Source organism: Eretmochelys imbricata, chromosome 3, assembly GCF_965152235.1.
Source record: "Eretmochelys imbricata isolate rEreImb1 chromosome 3, rEreImb1.hap1, whole genome shotgun sequence".
Classification (NCBI taxonomy): domain Eukaryota; kingdom Metazoa; phylum Chordata; order Testudines; family Cheloniidae; genus Eretmochelys; species Eretmochelys imbricata.
In genome coordinates, this window is record NC_135574.1 from 1,757,491 (window position 1) to 1,775,516 (window position 18,026).

The 18,026-nt window shown below is 51.6% G+C and overlaps 1 protein-coding gene across 1 annotated transcript in view; it reads right to left on the reverse strand.

The window, feature by feature from the left end:
* Positions 1 to 4,397: 4,397 nt before the first annotated feature.
* Positions 4,398 to 18,026, reverse strand: part of DPYSL5 (dihydropyrimidinase like 5) — a 100,708-nt gene continuing 87,079 nt past the window's right edge. Inside the window, exon 13 of the mRNA XM_077811479.1 lies at positions 4,398 to 4,873. Coding sequence (XP_077667605.1) covers positions 4,788 to 4,873 — 86 coding nt within the window. The 3' untranslated portion in view covers positions 4,398 to 4,787. The remainder of the gene's footprint in view (positions 4,874 to 18,026) is intronic.

The following is an 18,026-nucleotide window of genomic DNA, read 5'->3' on the forward strand; positions in this document are numbered from 1 at the left end:
CCACACTTGGAATCCACACAGGGACCAGCACTCAAAGAAGAACCGCGTGCATAGTGGTTTGAGAGTCAAGCTATGTCATATTACCAGGTACAACCAGGGGGACGGTCTGAGCTCGGCGGACTCTGCATGATCACCTCTCATGAGGCTGGCCACCGGCCATCTGTTGCTGACCCACTTGAAGACCTCTTCAGACTTTTGGGGTAACAATTGGCTTGGGATGGTCTATAACCTATTGCATTTGTGTGTATGGGCTGGAGACCGTGAAAATCCTCATGTGTTGTACTGCTCGTGCCAGCCATCTATCAGACGGACACGCCATGTCCCCATTGAGAGTAAAGTTACCTAGAGCTTTGGGTTCAGAAAAACCCTGGGTGACACAGCAAGCTGAACCCCTCCCAAAGCCCATGTGGCTCCCCCCCAATCAGCTCCCCCCAAGTGAGCTGAGCCCCTTCCCCAAGTGCACGTGGCTCCCCGCAGTGGGCTCAGGCTCCAGAAGGGGGAGCCATAGGCCACAACACATTGTCTGGGTCAAAATCAAGTTTTAAGCCAATCTAAGGATTTCGGGGGGGTGTCTGACTGATTTCAAATACTTGGGGGTGGCAAGACTCCCCCAGTAAAGTAGGGTCACAGGGCCCCTGGCTAAGGCAGCCAGCACGTGTGACCCCGCTGGGTCTGCCCTGCATGAGAGGAGGTGTGATGGGGATCACTGGTGTTGTTATGCACCTGGCAGACCACCCCCCCGCAAGCAGTGCCGTCAGGAGCCTGTGCCCAGAGTGCTGTATGGGCTCTAGTGGGTAGGGCTCCTCCTTGGGGGCGGGGTCCAGGGGTGGCGCACGGGCAGTGGACAAAGCGTTGAGCTCAGACTGTGAGAACGATCTTTAATGAGCAAACAGAAACATATGGCATGTCTCTAAAACTGGCCAATACAGACTATCCAGCAGGGAAGGTGGCAGGCCCGGAGCCAAGTCTTTGCCATTGGCCCAGGAGCCAGCGCCCCCGCCCGGCCACTCCCACACCTCCTGGCCCGGGAGCCAACACCCCTGCAGAGCCACTCCCACACCTCCGGGCCTGGGAGCCTGCGCCACCGCCCAGCCGCTCCCACACCTACAGGTACCAGCTAGTGGAAAAAAGTGCACAAGTTACATTTCACATTTCACGCTACCCCAAAGGAACATGGAGGAGAAACACAGGAGAAGTTGCTCGAGTCCACTGAGAACTGGCCCCAGGCCCAGGCCCATGGCTGCTGCTTGTTCTTGTTCTGCCAGACGCAGATGGTTAAAGCACTGGAGTGTGCAGCCTCGCGGCCAACACGGTTTAGCACCATTATGTGAGAGAGGCGTGGCTCGTGGCTGGGACTCCTGTGGCCAGCACACACTCGGGAGCTGGATTCCTTGCTGCTTCCACTGATAGACGAGTTGGGGTTCATTGTGGTGTCCGGACCGCCCCAGTCCAGGACCGCCTGGCACAGCCTCTGCCCAGCATGCAGGGCTGAGCTCCGACCCGCAAGCAGCCAGGCCGGGAAGGAGTCGCTCCTGCCAAACCCTGAGCCCCTGGAGTGGCAGCCATCCAGGCAGAGACCCTGCTCATCTCAGCCAGGCCCAGCAGACAGCCACTAGGCCTCGGCTGCTCCTGGGTCTCCGCAGAAGGAAGGTGGCCACCACAGCCAGGAAGACGTCCCCAGTGGCTGGCCCCATCCCCAGGGAGAGATGGCAGCCAGGCAGAAGATGAGGGGGCACTTGTGGGGCCTGTGTCTCAGCAGCACAGTGGCTGGGGGTCCAGGGCCTCCTGGAAGCTGTGGCAGGTTCAGACAGCAGGAATGTCACATGTTTGGGGAAAGAACAATAGGCTCAAGGGGACCCCCCCAATTCCCTAACAGCCGGCCTCTGGTTCAAGGGGATCTCCCACCTCCCAAAAGCCAGCCTCTAGCTTGGGGGGCCCCTACCCTCTACAGCAATCCTCTGTCACCAGGGGACCTGCACATCCCAACAGAAAGCCTCTGGCTCCAGGGACACCCCCTGCCTCAACAGCCGATCTCTGGCACCAGCAGACCCCCAACCCCCAAAAGACATCCCCTGGCTCCAGGGATACCCCTAGCACCCAACAGCCAGCCTCTGGCACCAGGGGCCCCCCACCCCCAACAGCTGGCCTCTGGCACCAGGAGACCCCCCACCCCCCAGCAGCCAGTCGCTGGCACCAGGAATTTCCCTGGCTCTTGGGCTGTGAGCTTTTTGGGGCAGGGACTGGCTGTGCTCTGGGGTGCCGACTCTCATGCACCCCGAGGGGGATCCCAGGGCTAGCAAGGGGCTCCCGTGGGGCTGGGAGAGGGCAGGGTTGGCTCAGGAGCTCCCCATCGCCCCCAGCTGGGTCTCAGGGCCAGTTTGATGTCACTGCGATGGCCCCACTGGCTGGTTTCTGGGGTGCAGGGGGTGTCCCCTCCCCGCCATGGCACCCCAGCTGATGGACTAGCCCAATGACACTGCTACAGGGACGGTGGGAACAGGGCCAGCCCACTGGCACTGCTGGGAGGTGGGGGGTTAGGCTGGACCACTGTCACTGCTGTGGAGGAGGGGGAACAGGGCCGGCCCACTGGCACCGCTCGGGGTGGGGGCACATCAGTCTCAGGGAAGCTTGGAGTTTTCAGAAAGAACAGGAGGACTTGGGGCACCTTAGAGACTAACCAATTTATTGGAGCATAAGCTTTCGTGGGCTACAGACCACTTCATCGGATGCACAGAATGGAACATAGAGTAAGAAGATAAAAATACATACAGAGAAGGTGGAAGTTGCCATACCAACTGTAAGGGGCTCACTAATTAAGATGAGCTATTATCAGCAGGAGAAAAAACTTTTGTGGTGATAATCAAGCTGGCCCATTTAGACAGTTGACCAGAAGGTGTGAGGATACGTAACATGGGGACATAGATTCAATATGTGTAATGACCCAGCCACTCCCAGGCTCTATTCAAACCCAAGTTAATGGGATCTAGTTTGCATATGAATTCAAGCTCAGCAGTTTCTCATTGGAGTCTGTTTTTGAAGCTTTTCTGTTGCAAAATTGCCACCCTTAAATCTGTTACTGAGTGGCCAGAGAGGTTGAAGTGTTCTCCTGCCAGTTTTCGAATGTTCTGATTCCTGATGTCAGATTTGTGTCCGTTTATTCTTTTACCTAGAGACTGTCCAGTTTGGCCAATGTACATGGCAGAGGGGCATTGCTGGCCCATGATGGCATCTATCACATTGGCAGATGTGCAGGTGAACGAGCCTCTGATAGTGTGGCTGATGTGATTAGGCCCTGTGATGGTGTCCCCTGAATAGATCTGTGGACACAGCTGGCATCGGGCTTTGTTGCAAGGATAGGTTCCTGGGTTAGTGGTTCTGTTGTGTGGTGTGTGGTTGCTGGTGAGTATTTGCTTCGGGTTGGGAGGCTGTCTGTAAGCAAGGACTGGCCTGTCTCCCAAGGTCTGTGGGACTGGGAGTGGCTGGGTCATTACACAAATTGAATCTATGTCCCCATGTTAAGTATCCTCACACCTTCTGGTCAACGGTCCAAATGGGCCAGCTTGATTATCACCACAAAAGTTTTTTCTCCTACTGATAATAGCTCATCTTCATTAATGAGCCCCTTACAGTTTGTACTGCAACTTCCACCTTCTCTGTAGGTATTTTTATATCTTCTTACTCTATGTTCCATTCTATGCATCCGATGAAGTGAGCTGTAGCCTACGAAAGCTGATGCTCCAATAAATGTGTTACTCCCTAAGGTGCCACAAGTCCTCCTGTTCTTTTTGCGGATACAGACTAACACGGCTGCTGCTCGGAAACCTTGGATTTTTCAAACTCCTGAACCTGGTTCAACTGGGAGGTGGCTTCATTGGGCTCGTTCCCATGGCAACCACCTACAGGGAGAGGGAAGAGACATACCTGTTCACCCGAGGTACTCAATGCTTTCCAAGGGGGCTCAATGCCATCACCCATCGAATGGAGCCCAGCCACGGGGCGGAGGGTTGGTTTAGCACGTCCCCACACAGGGATCTGTGTGGGGGCGGAAAGCAGATCCCCACACGGGGATCTGGGTGTGGGTGTGGGGGGGTAGCACATCTGGACGTAGCCAGGGGCCCTTGCTCCGTGTGTACCAGGGAGGGGGGCCTCACCCTCCTTTCAGAGCCTGCTGTCCATAGCATGGAGTCAGCAGCCTGGTGTGGGGGGTCCTGCGCCCCCTTCCCGCCATGGGGCCCGGACCTTCTCCCGCTTCTCCCCTAACGCTAATGACACAAACCACCTGGGATTATTTTCACGTGATGCACAAACAAGTCAAAACTCACTGATCCAAACCCAACGTGCAAACAGAAAAGGGAACGTAGAGGCCGCCCTCCCTCCCTCCCCCTGCCCGGCCTGGCCCGCACCAGCGCCCCACCTGCCCCATGCCGCAGGCAGCTTGCTGCTGGCTCGCGCTGCATGCAGTGGGCCCAGGAGCCCAGCTGTGCAGCCTGCAAAGCAAACGTTATCTCACAGAAAGGAGCTGCAGTCATGCGCGGGTGCATGGCCATACAGTGAGGGCACCCCTACCATGGCCCACCCGCAGGAGGGCACGGCTTGCAGCCTCCTCCCAGCGGGCGCCACCGCCTGGCGGGACTGGATGGCAAACAGCCCTGCTGGACAGCACTGTGGTGTCCCGGTGCCCTGGGGTGGGTGGAGGCGGCATGGCCAGGTCTTCCAGTGGGGGCGGGGCCAGCAGGAGGAGTGGGGTGCTGCTGCTGCGTCCTTAGTTTGGGGACAGGTCGCTGGTTTTACCAAATGCCGCTAGACCTGCCTCCGGGGGGAGCGAGAATCCGGGCCGAAGCTCGCTTTGGAACGTGGTCATCGATCTGAGAACCTGCAAGGAGAGGGGCAGCAGGTCAGCACCGTGGGGAGAGAGAGAGGGGGAGATCCCCGCCCTGCCCCACTGGGGCCCCCGTCCGACACCGCTCCCACACCGACACCCGCGCCCACCCAGCACCCCTCCCACACCGACACCCCCGCCCACCCAGTCCAAGGCCTCCGCTCGGCACCATTCCCACATGGACGCCCCCACCCACCCAGTGCAGGCCCTCCGCTCAGCACGATTCCCATACCAACATCCCCGCACACCCACTCCAGGGCCCCTGCCCAACACCGTTCCCGTACCAACACCCCCACCCAACCAGTGCAGGGCCCCAAACTGGCACCACTCCTGTACCAACATCCCCCACCCCACCCCAGGGCAACCGCCCAGCACTGCTCCCATACCAATGCCCCCGCTCACCCTGTCCAGGGCCCCAGGCTGGCACCTCTCCCACACCGGCACTTCCGCCCCACCTAGTCCAGGGCACCAGGCCGGCATCTCTCCCACACAGATTCCCCCACCCACCCAGTGCAGGCCCTCCGCTCAGCACCCCTCCCACAACGACACCCCCGCACATCCAGTCCAGGGCCCGCACCAGGCACCACTCCCAAACTGATGCCCCCACTCACCCAGTCCAGGGCCGCTGCCCACCACTGTTCCCGTACCGACTCCCCCACCCAGTCCAGGGCCCCCGCCAGGCCCCGCTCCCATACCAACGCCCCTGCTCACCCAGTCCAGGACCCCCGCCCGGCACTGTTCCCACATGGATGCCCCCACTCACCCAGTCCAGGGCCCCGGGCTGGCACCTCTCCCACACAGACGCCCCCGCCCACCCAATCCAGGGCCCCGCGGCCAGTGCCACTCCCATCCTGATGCCCCTGCCAAAGCCTCCCGCACGTGTTCATGAGCTTTGCGCTGAGGTGGCCCATGCAGAGGGTGGGCACATGAAGCTGATACCGAGCTCTTGCTTCCCTGGTGTCCCAGCTCAGAGCTGGCACCAATGCCTTTGAGGCATTAAGTGGAGAGAATGGGAATCCGGAGCAGCTCCCATGCTGCCCAGAGCTGGGCATGTGCCCGTGCTATGCCAGGAGCTATGCCTACTCCTAAGAGCAGAGTCCCACTGGGCTTGGTCTGGAAGGCCGGGGCAGAATCGGCAATGGAGCTCCCTGGAGCTATGTCTGGGACGGCCAGGCCTCTCCCCCCACACCCAGCAAGGAAAGTGGGGGCTCAGGACTGGCTCTGGCAACTTCCCTGGCGCAGGCAGTGTTAACAAAAAGAGGGAGTTGTCAAGGACATCCTCCTGGATACCCCCAAATGCCATGATTCCACAAAGAAATTATGCTGGGGAAAAAAACACCCAGAAATGTGGATGCGGTGCTAAAACAAATCTTGAGAAAGCTGGGAAATCCCAGAGTTGGAGGGCTTCCAGTGTAGTTGCAATATTAGAAAAGGGCAAAAGGGACGGCCCGAGAAGTGCAGCCCGGTTACCCTGATGTCGATCCTGAGTACAACAGCATGGTTAATTTCACTGTATTTCACCATGTCATGGGACTTAGTACCTCATGACAGTTTGGTTAAAAAATCTTGCACTATATGGAATGAGCAGGTGGATTACAGACTGGCTGACTGACCAGTCTCAGAAAGGAGTTATTAATGGAGACCCATTGGTGAGTGGGGCTATTTCTAGCGAGGTTCCCCCACGATCAATTCTTGGTCCAACATGAGTTAGTATTTTTATCACTGGCCAACACAGGACATAAATCTTCGCTGGTAAAGTTGGCAGGTGACACACAGATGGGTGGAGCAGTAAATAAGGACAGGATCCTGCTACAGAGGGAGCCGAAGCACCTGGTTAAATGGTCACAATCCAAGAAGATGGGTTTTAATACAGCCAATGCCATGTAAGACCAAGAACGCAGATTCTATCTACAGGGCAGGGGAGACGGTCTTGGACAGCAGCGACACTTCTGCCGCCTGGAGCTGGAAGTATAAATTCCAGCTCACAGAGATTTAGGCAGAGGAAAGAGAAGAAGAGCCACAGGAGGCTGATGTGGCTGCATAAGGAGCTTTGTAGCTGTGTAAAAACCAGAAGGGACCCATACAGGAAATGGAAGGAGGACATGGCCCCAAGGAAGGATACATGGGAATAGCACAAGTGTAGGGACAAAGTCAGGAGAGCCAAGGCAAAGAATGAGCCACAGCTGGCAAGCAATGTTAGAGACACCAGGAAGGGGTTCTACAAAGATGTCAGACAAAACAGAAAGGCCAAGGACAGTGTGGGCCCGTGGCTCACTGGAGGTGGTGAGCTGGTAACAGAAGATGACAGGAAGGCAGAGCTGCTCAATGCCGACTTTGCTTCAGTCTTTTCACAAAAAATGACATGTGACCGGACAACTAGCGAAGTTACAACAGACAATAGATGGGGAGGGCTGCAGATCGGGCTAAGTAAAGAACATGTCACAGATCTTCTGACCAATCTGAATGAATTCAGGTCAGCAGGGCTGGATGTTAGTCACCCCAGGGTGCTGAAGGAATTAGCTGAAGAAATCTCAGACCCATCGGCAATAATATTTACCAACTCATGGATAACAGGAGAGGTCCTAGAAGATTGGAGAAGGGCTATGGTTGGGCCAACGTAGGGCCCGTCTTTAACAAGGGTTGGAAAGGGGGAGCCAGGGAACTGTAGGCCAGTCACTGGACCTCAATGCCTGGGAAGCGACTAGAGCCATGTATAAAACATTCCATGTGCAAACACCTGGAGGAGGAAGGGGTGATCGTTAGCAGCCAGCCTGGATTTACCAAGAACAAACCCTGCCAAACCAGCTTGATTTCCCTCTTTGACAGGGTAACTGGTTTGGTGGATGGGGGAATGCAGCGGATATAATATACCTGGACTTCAGCCAGGCTTCTGACACAGTCCCACAGGACAGTCTCATAAGTAAGCTGGAGAAATGCGGGCTCAACAGAACTCCCATTAGGTGGATGCATAATTGGTTAAACAACTGTGAACAAAGAGTAACGATTAATGAAATGATGTTGGATTGGAGGGTGGTTTCTAGTGGGGTTCCACAGGGATCTGTTCTGGGCCAGGTGTTGTTGAACATCTTTATTAATGCCCTGGATGTCGGAGGAGAGAGCGCACTGATCACGTGTGCAGATGACACAAAGCTGGGGGGAGTTGCAATGGAGAACAGAGCTAAAATCCACAGGGATCTTGATAACTTGGAGAACTGGGCTATAGACGACAAAATGAAATTCAGCGAAGACAAATGGAAGGTGCTGCACTTAGGGAAGAAAAACCAAATACACAAATACAGGATGGGGGATAACTGGCTTGGCAGCAGCACTGCTGAGAAGGATCTGGGAGTTCTGGTGGATCGCATCCTCGGCACGAGTCAACAATGTGATGCTGTTGTGATGCAAAAAGAGCAACTTCAATTTTAGGTTGCTTTAAGAGAGGCAAAGCATGTAAGTCACTGGAAGTGCTAGTACCACTCTGCTCAGCCCTGGTTAGGCCTCAGCTCTAGTGCTGCGTCCAGTTTTGGTCACCGAGAATCATAGAATCATAGAATATCAGGGTTGGAAGGGACCTCAGGAGGTCATCTAGTCCAACCCCCTGCTCAAAGCAGGACCAATCCCCAATTAAATCATCCCAGCCAGGGCTTTGTCAAGCCTGACCTTAAAAACTTCTAAGGAAGGACATTCTACCACCTCCCTAGGTAACACATTCCAGTGTTTCACCACCCTCCTAGTGAAAAAGTTTTTCCAATATCCAACCTAAACCTCCCCCACTGCAACTTGAGACCATTACTCCTTGTCCTGTCCTCTTCTACCACTGAGAATAGTCTAGAACCATCCTCTCTGGAACCACCTCTCAGGTAGTTGAAAGCAGCTATCAAATCCCCCCTCATTCTTCTCTTCTGCAGACTAAACAATCCCAGTTCCCTCAGCCTCTCCTCATAAGTCATGTGTTCCAGACCCCTAATCATTTTTGTTGCCCTTCGCTGGACTCTCTCCAATTTCTCCACATCCTTCTTGTAGTGTGGGGCCCAAAACTGGACACAGTACTCCAGATGAGGCCTCACCAATGTCGAATAGAGGGGGACGATCATGTCCCTCGATCTGCTCGCTATGCCCCTACTTATACATCTCAAAATGCCATTGGCCTTCTTGGCAAGAAGGGCACACTGCTGACTCATATCCAGCTTCTCGGCCACTGTCACCCCTAGGTCCTTTTCCGCAGAACTGCTGCCGAGCCATTCGGTCCCTAGTCTGTAGCTGTGCATTGGGTTCTTCCGTCCTAAGTGCAGGACCCTGCACTTATCCTTATTGAACCTCATCAGATTTCTTTTGGCCCAATCCTCCAATTTGTCTAGGTCCCTCTGTATCCTATCCCTGCCCTCCAGCGTATCTACCACTCCTCCCAGTTTAGTATCATCTGCAAATTCGCTGAGAGTGCAATCCACACCATCCTCCAGATCATTTATGAAGATATTGAACAAAACCGGCCCCAGGACCGACCCCTGGGGCACTCCACTTGACACCGGCTGCCAACTAGACATGGAGCCATTGATCACTACCCGTTGAGCCCGACAATCTAGCCAACTTTCTACCCACCTTATAGTGCATTCATCCAGCCCATACTTCTTTAACTTGCTGGCAAGAATACTGTGGGAGACCGTGTCAAAAGCTTTGCTAAAGTCAAGAAACAATACATCCACTGCTTTCCCTTCATCCACAAAACCAGTAATCTCATCATAGAAGGCGATTAGATTAGTCAGGCATGACCTTCCCTTGGTGAATCCATGCTGACTGTTCCTGATCACTTTCCTCTCATGTAAGTGCTTCAGGATTGATTCTTTGAGGACCTGCTCCATGATTTTTCTGGGGACTGAGGTGAGGCTGACTGGCCTGTAGTTCCCAGGATCCTTCTTCTTCCCTTTTTTAAAGATTGGAACTACATTAGCCTTTTTCCAGTCATCCGGGACTTCCCCCGTTCGCCACGAGTTTTCAAAGATAATGGCCAATGGCTCTGCAATCACAGCCGCCAATTCCTTTAGCACTCTTGGATGCAGCTCGTGCGGCCCCATGGACTTGTGCACGTCCAGCTTTTCTAAATAGTCCCTAACCACCTCTTTCTCCACAGAGGGCTGGCCATCTATTCCCCATGTTGTGATGCCCAGCGCAGCAGTCTGGGAGCTGACCTTGTTCGTGAAGACAGAGGCAAAAAAAGCATTGAGTACATTAGCTTTTTCCACATCCTCTGTCACTAGGTTGCCTCCCTCATTCATTAAGGGGCCCACACTTTCCTTGGCTTTCTTCTTATTGCTAACATACCTGAAGAAACCCTTCTTGTTACTCTTGACATCTCTCGCTAGCTGCAGCTCCAGGTGCGATTTGGCCCTCCTAATTTCATTCCTACATGCCCGAGCAATATTTTTATACTCTTCCCTGGTCATATGTCCAACCTTCCACTTCTTGTAAGCTTCTTTTTTATGTTTAAGATCCGCTAGGATTTCACCGTTAAGCCAAGCTGGTCGCCTGCCATATTTACTATTCTTTCAAAGGTATAGAAAGGTACAGAAAGGATGTAGAGAAACTGGAAAGGATCCAGAGGTGAGCGACAAAGACGATCAAAGGGATGGAATGCAAGCCATATGAGCAAAGGCTGAAGGAACTGGGTATGTTTAGTTTGGAAAAGGGGATTAAGGGGGGACATGATAGTGGTCTTCAGACACGGGAAATGCTGCCATAAAAAAGATGGAGAAAAGTTGTTCTCTCTTGCTACAGGGGGCAGAACAAGAGGCCATGGGATCAAACTACAGCACAGCAGATTTAGATTAAAGCCCAGGAAAAACTCCCTAACTGTAAGAACAGTAGGACAGTGAAACAGACACCTTGGGAGGTCATGGAAGCTCCTTCACTGGGGGTTTTCAAAAGGAGGCTGGAGCCACCTGTCTGGGATGGGTTAGACACAACAAATCCTACGTCTTGGCAGGGAATCAGAATAGATGCCCCTTGACATCTCTACCAACCCTCCGGTTCTATGATCTAGATGTACCTGAGCTAGCACTGATCAAATGAATGCGTTAAGAAGAGTGTAGCTGCGGTGGTGTGAGCAGCGGGATGGTCTAGCCATCCCAAGTCCAGACTTGGCATCTCAGTTTGGTACACTACACCTCCAGCTCCAAGCATACCCGTATCCAGAGACAGATTTAGGGATCACCAGAGATAATCACCTCAGCATGAGCTGTCTGTGCACTGCTCTGGCAAAAGGCTCAAGGACTCCGGGATATATAAAAATGGGGCTATCACGTAGAAGTAGGAAAGCGATTAACAGATCTGAGATCCCCAGGCCAGAAGGGTCCATTGTGATCATCTGATCTGACCTCCTGCCTAGCATAGACCAGAGACCAGCCCCACGATAACTCACAGAGCAGATCGTTTAAAATTACAGTGATGGAGAATCCACCACAACCCTTGGGAAATGGTTTCCGTGGTTAATTACTCGCCCTCTTAATCATTTACACCTTATTTCCAGTCTGAGTTTGTCTAGCTTCCTCCTCCAGCCACTGTCTGGTGTTAGCCCTGTCTCTGCTAGACTGAAGAACCCCATACCAAGTATTTGTTCCCCAAGTCTACTGATCAAGTCACCCCTTAAGCTCTTCTTTGTTAAGCTAAAAAAAGACAATGCTCCTGGAGTCTCTCACAATCAGGCAGCTTCCCAATCCTCCAATCATTTTCGTGGCTCTTCTCTGAGCCCTCTCCAATTTATCAACATCCTCCTTGACCAGTGGGCACAAGACCTGGACATGGGATTCCAGCAGTGGTCGCACCAGTGCCAAAGGTAAAAGAACCCTCTCGACCCCTACTCAAGATTTCTCTATTTATGCATCCCTGTTTATGATCTTGTCAGGGCACTGAGATAGGGAGCTGCAGATGCAGGCCAGGCCCATTGTGGGGCCAAGGCAATAGAGCGACGGCTGATTGTCGCCAGCCGGGGCACTCCCCATACCGTGGAATTGTTAGTGGTGTAAAAAGCTTCTGCCGGCTCCTTTGCCAGCCCCTCAGACCTGAGATCGCTGTGCCAGGCGCCGGTGTTTCCTTCCTGCCCTCGCTGGGTGCAGCCTGCTCATCCCACACCGGCTGGCCTTGCCCTGGCACTGCTAGCACACCATGGACCCTGTCAGGGCCGAGGCTCAGGAGAACCTGCTTCCTCTTCCTGCTGCAGCCCCCTGCCAGCTCCAGCTCCCCCCGCCACACTCGGGCCAGCTCCCAGCTGGTTGCCACGGGCCCGAGCCAGGACCTTTCCTTGAGGCTAATTCCTTCCCCAAACTTTTCTGAGATCAAGGAGGTAGCATCAATATTTGCAGGGACTGCCTCGGGACACCAGATGGCTGTGCTGGGGCATATCTGGTTAGCCTCTGTATTCAGAGTAAGCACATTAGAATTTATTGTGGGGTTTGGGGTATTTCTAAGATTTGGACAATTTGGGCCCCCCCACGCTGGCGTCACATAATGGTTTCCCCAAGGGTCAGAGTTTTATACACTGGGCTAGTTTTACTCTCACACCTTCCCCTCTTTTAAACTGTGGTGCCAAGTGATTCCTTCTCCTGGGGGGCTTATGCTTTTCACAATTTCCATTCTCACATATGCACCAGTGATTCCCGCAGGAATCCTGGGACTATCACACATACTCCAAGGTGGACAGAAACTCCCCGTAGCTCAGGCTCTTTATAAACTGAGCAGACTCTAGCCCAGTCTCTGTGGTTGGGCGCAGATGGAATTCCAGACTGCAGATTCCTTGGTTCTCCCAGGACTTGGAGTTGAAATGTGGCAGTTTTCTTCAGTCTCTGGTGGGCTTTTTCTTCAGCTTCCAGCTCTTGCTTTTGCTGTAGGTGAGCAGCTTTGCCCCTTCCTCAGCTAACGCTGTTTTCTTGTTACCCGAACGCCAGCCGGCTTCACTTCATTGCCAACCCTTATTTGTAATCGGATCCTGTCCACTTCACTGGCCTCTGCTGTTTGATCACAGCGCATGTGCAAACCTCTCACTTCTGAGCTGAGCCGTCCCCTCCAAGGGCCATTCTTCTTTCTTCACATAACTGTTTATGTTTCTTTCAGCATATGACTCTGCTTCACCCACTCTCAGTGTTCTCTAACCCATAAAACTCTCAACAGCACATTTTAAACTCGGAGATTCGTGGGGCCCTGGTCCAAATCATAGATTCATAGAATATCAGGGTTGGAAGGGACCTCAGGAGGTCATCTAGTCCAACCCCCTGCTCAAAGCAGGACCAATCCCCAATTTTTGCCCCAGATCCCTAAATGACCCCCTCAAGGATTGAACTCACAACCCTGGGTTTAGCAGGCCAATGCTCAAACCCCTGAGCTATCCCTCCCCCCAAAGCCCAGGGTACCCTAACCAGGCAGTGTTTTCCACAGGAATTGAAATTGCGGGGGGGGGATGGGGTTCAAAAGTACAGGGGGGTAAGGACCAATGAGGGGTGAGACCGTGAGGCTGAAGGTGGGCTGTATGGCACCACAGTAACAACTGAAAAATGTTTCACAACCATTTTATTAGATTTAACTCACGTCTTTAAATCATCACACAAATTAATGTTAGCTGCGCAAGCCTACTATGAAGCACGACATCTACATCCTTCTTGATTTCTTCTTGTAATTTTGCACAACTCTGTTAATGAACTTCTCGAATGCGGTGCGTTCATTTTTGGTGGTTTCTCATGTGTCCGGTACTTCCAGTCCTTCATGACATGCTCATGATCAGGCAGAAGGCGACTTCTTCCAGAACACACAATGCTATTCAACGAGGAAAAAGCAGTAGCTCGACAGTAGCTGCTATGACTGGGAGTAGAAAGATGTATACCTATGCTTTTTGTCCTCTTCATTTAAGGAGTCAATAAACGTGCCCTAATTAGTCACTTCTGAACTGAAGTCTTTGCTTCTTTCAGTACGTTTTCAATGGACCTCTCTGATTGATCCAAGTGTAGCTTCCATTGCTGGACAGAGATCTGCTACTGTTGTAGTAGATGCCTGGATGGCACTGTTTAATGACCCACGTGGTTTCAACAGTAGACTTACATGGCTGGCCCATGATGGCATATATCACATTGGTGGATATACGCCATCATGGGCCAGCAATGCCCCTCTGCCATGTACACTGGCCAAACCGGACAGTCTCTACGTAAAAGAATAAATGGACACAAATCAGACATCAAGAATTATAACATTCATAAACCACTTGGAGAACACTTCAATCTCTCTGGTCACTCGATTACAGACCTAAAAGTGGCAATTCTTCAACAAAAAAACTTCAAAAACAGACTCCAACGAGAGACTGCTGAATTGGAATTAATTTGCAAACTGGATACAATTAGCTTAGGCTTGAATAGAGACTGGGAGTGGATGGGTCATTACACAAAGTAAAACTATTTCCCCATGTTTATTTCCCTCCCTACTGTTCCTCACATGTTCTTGTCAACTGCTGGAAATGGCCCACCTTGATTATCACTACAAAAGGTTCCCCCCGCACCCCACCCCTGCTCCCCTGCTAGTAATAGCTCACCTTTCCTGATCACTCTCCTTACAGTCTGTATGGTAACTCCCATTGTTTCATGTTCTCTGTGTATATAAAATCTCCCCACTGTATTTTCCACTGAATGCATCCGATGAAGTGAACTGTAGCTCACGAAAGCTTATGCTCAAATAAATTTGTTAGTCTCTAAGGTGCCACGAGTCCTCCTTTTCTTTTTGCGAATACAGACTAACACGGCTGCTACTCTGAAACCTACTTAGATCTGCTCCATCTCGGCAGATACTTTCCAAAGCCAATAATAATGGTTGCAGTAGTTTTAAGTATCAGGGGGTAGCCGTGTTAGTCTGTATCCACAAAAACAATGAGGAGTCCAGTGGCATCTTAAAGACTAACAGATTTATTTGGGCATAAGCTTTTGTGAGTAAAAAACTCACTTCTTCAGATGCATGCAGTGAAAATTACAGATGCAGACATTACTATACATGAAGAGAAGGGAGCTACCTCACAAGTGGAGAACCAGTGTTGACAAGGCCAATTCAATCAGGGTGGACTTGGTCCACTCCCAATAAATGATGAGGAGGCGTCAATACCAAGAGGGGGAAAGTAGCTTTTGTAGTGAGGCAGGAGTAATTTTAAGACAACAGCCAGGGATCGCTCCTCAGAAAGCCAGCGGGTTTTCCCAGGTTGGACTAATTTGCACTTCCGTCCCAGTGGATCTTCTGTGTTTTCCAAGACGCTCAGTCCCTTTGGACTCTTGCTGAAAAAAAGAGTCGAATGAAGACATTACATTTATAGCTTTTTAAACGTCTTTTGAAGATTCTGCAGCTCGTCCTAGCGCTAGTTGGAGTAGATGGCCTCTGCAGTGTGTATAGGAGAGACAAGGGTTACACTTTTCTCTGAGCAAAGCTTGTACTCCACTATGTCTTCTAGAGAAGTTTGCAGCTCCATCAAATGCACAAGCAGCCATCTCTTTGGGGTTCAATTTATAAGCATTTAACTCTTCTAAGACGTGGGTTGTCAGAGATGCAGCCGATATATCTTCTATAACCTGAACAGCTGGAAATTCATCCACTGGCCTACCACTGACATCAAGATAACGTGCAGTGACTTAATACTTGATGCCCATTTGTATCGGTGCATTCATCAGTCATGTAGGCACATTTTCAGAATGCGGTGAGAGAGGTCTTCACCTTGTCACTGCTGAGTCTTTCACTGTTGCACCCACATGCTTCTAACCAGTCAGTTGAGTTTCTTGCAGAAAGACAGTGAGCATTTGTTGGTCTTGCTCAGAACCAGTGTCCAACTTCAGGATTAACAAATGACAATGCCCTTAACATTGGCCTCCAGTTTGTAGTGGGTGGTATCTCTTGCTTAAAGAGAAAGTATGATGTGACAGCCATGTTTGAATAAACCGTGTCTCCAGCATTTTTAACAGCCTCATTAAGTACTTCTAAAATTGGCTTTGACAATGACTGGCTTATAAGGCTTTCTGCATGTCAATGCAGTCCAGAGGATTGGTGTTTTGCAGCCTTTTCACATAGTTTGTCAGAATTGGCTTTACTGATCTGTCTGGCAAACCAAGTTCCTCCATTTTTATTGTATAAATCCAGGTATTCCCACATCTTGAATACTGTGTGCAGTTCTGGTTGCTCCATCTCAAAAACGATAGACTGGAGTTGGAAAAGGTACACAGAAGGGCAACAAAAATGAACATCTTCCATATGAGGAGAGATTAAAAAGACTAGGACTTTTCAGCTTGGAAAAGAGAGGACTAAGAGGGGATATGCTAGAGGTCTATAAAATCTTGACTGGTGTGGAGAACGTGAATAAGCTCCTTCACATAACACAAGAACTAGGGGTCACCAAATGAAATTAATGGGCAGCAGGTTGAAAACAAACAGAAGGAAGTATTTCTTCACACAACACACAGTCAACCTGTGGAACTCCTTGCCAGAGGATATTGTGAAGGCCAAGACTATAACACGGTTCAAAAAAGAACTAGATAAGTTCATGGAAGATAGGTCCATTGATGGCGCTTAGCCAGGATGGGCAGGGATGCAACACCATGCTCTGAGAGCCTCTGCCTGCCAGAAGCTGGGAGTGGACACCAGAGAATGGATCACTTGATAACTGCCTGTTCTGTTAATTCCCTTTGAAGCACCTGGCACTGGCCACTGTCAGAAGACAGGGTTAGATGGACCATTGGTCTGACCCAATATGGCCATTCTTATGTTACGTAAAAATTAATTATAATATAATAAAAATGTTTAGTACAGAAACTCCCCAAGATAACGCCTCTCGAGATAGCAACAAAGTGAGATAATGACTCTGGCAAATAATGCGTTTTTAAAAAAAATCGTGGCCTATTAGGAAATGTATATTTATATAAGTTTCTTAGTCACAAATCTAGCATTCTGGAGCAAAGTCACTAAAACGTAGCCCTTTAACGTGCCCCTCCCTTCTCCCTCCACTGCACCCCATTCAGAGTTGTTGTCCTTGGTCACTGCAGACCCAGAGTTCAGAGGTGCTTTTGCATGAGTTCACCTCCCACCCTGGAGGGTACAGGGGAGAAGGCACCTTGCTCGTTCCTCCAGCTGCTTGCCACTCGCTCCGGCCGCTGTTTGTCGTGCCACCATTCATTCCAGTGCCGATGGCCCTGCGCCATCACCTTCTGCTGCCACCTGCCACTGTGACCTCTGTGAGTCGGTCTCTTCCATCCAGCTCTCAGTGATTTCAGCTTTCGGGGAACCTCACAGCGGTGCAGGCTGGGCCGTTCCTTCCACAGAAACTGTCCTGCAGCAGGTCTAAGCACTTAGACCTGATTATCAGTGATTTCAGCTCTAGTGACCACTTAAACCAAAAAAGACTCTCAGTGGAGCCTAATAAGCTCTATTTTTAAACAGGAGAGGGGGCAAGTCCAGTAGTGCTGGTGACTCTTACGCAGAGCCCACACCACCATGCAAAACCCCTGTCCCACCCCTGCCCCCGCCCTCCACTGGGATCTGCCATCCAACCCCCTTGCTTAGCAAGCGCAGTCCAGTTGCAGGTGACCAGGGCTTAATTTGTAAGGAAGGAGGTGCCGGGGCTCAAGCAAGTTTGTTACTTTCATAACGGATGTGGCAAACCCGGGGCTCTGAACTGCCAAGCCTGGAGGTGCTGGGGCCGAGCCCTGGCGAAAATTATGCACCGAGGGCGACCCCCTCAGCCCGGTGGGCAGGCGGGCAAAGTGCAGGTCTGCTGCCCTCTACTCCGGCAATGAGGAGAACAAGGATTTCATGACCCCCGCGTTCAATACTACAGTCATTCTTAACCCAGCACCAGCCAAAATCGATCCCTTGGGCAGCACGGCTCTGGCTGCTGGATACCTCGGCAGAGTATGTGAGTTCATGTAAATACGGCCTGGTCCTGAAGCCTCCCCCAACCCCAGCTCACCACGAGCTGTCAGGGCAGAGCTCAGTCAGCCCTGGCATACAAATCATTTTAAATTATAAGGTTGGCCAGCATCGCCGACACCAATGTGCCGCCATTGTCAGCAAAAACGACAGCTGTGTGAGGAAGCCAGGCTTTGTTCAGACTTTTCAGACCCATTACACTTTTCCAGGAACACGTATT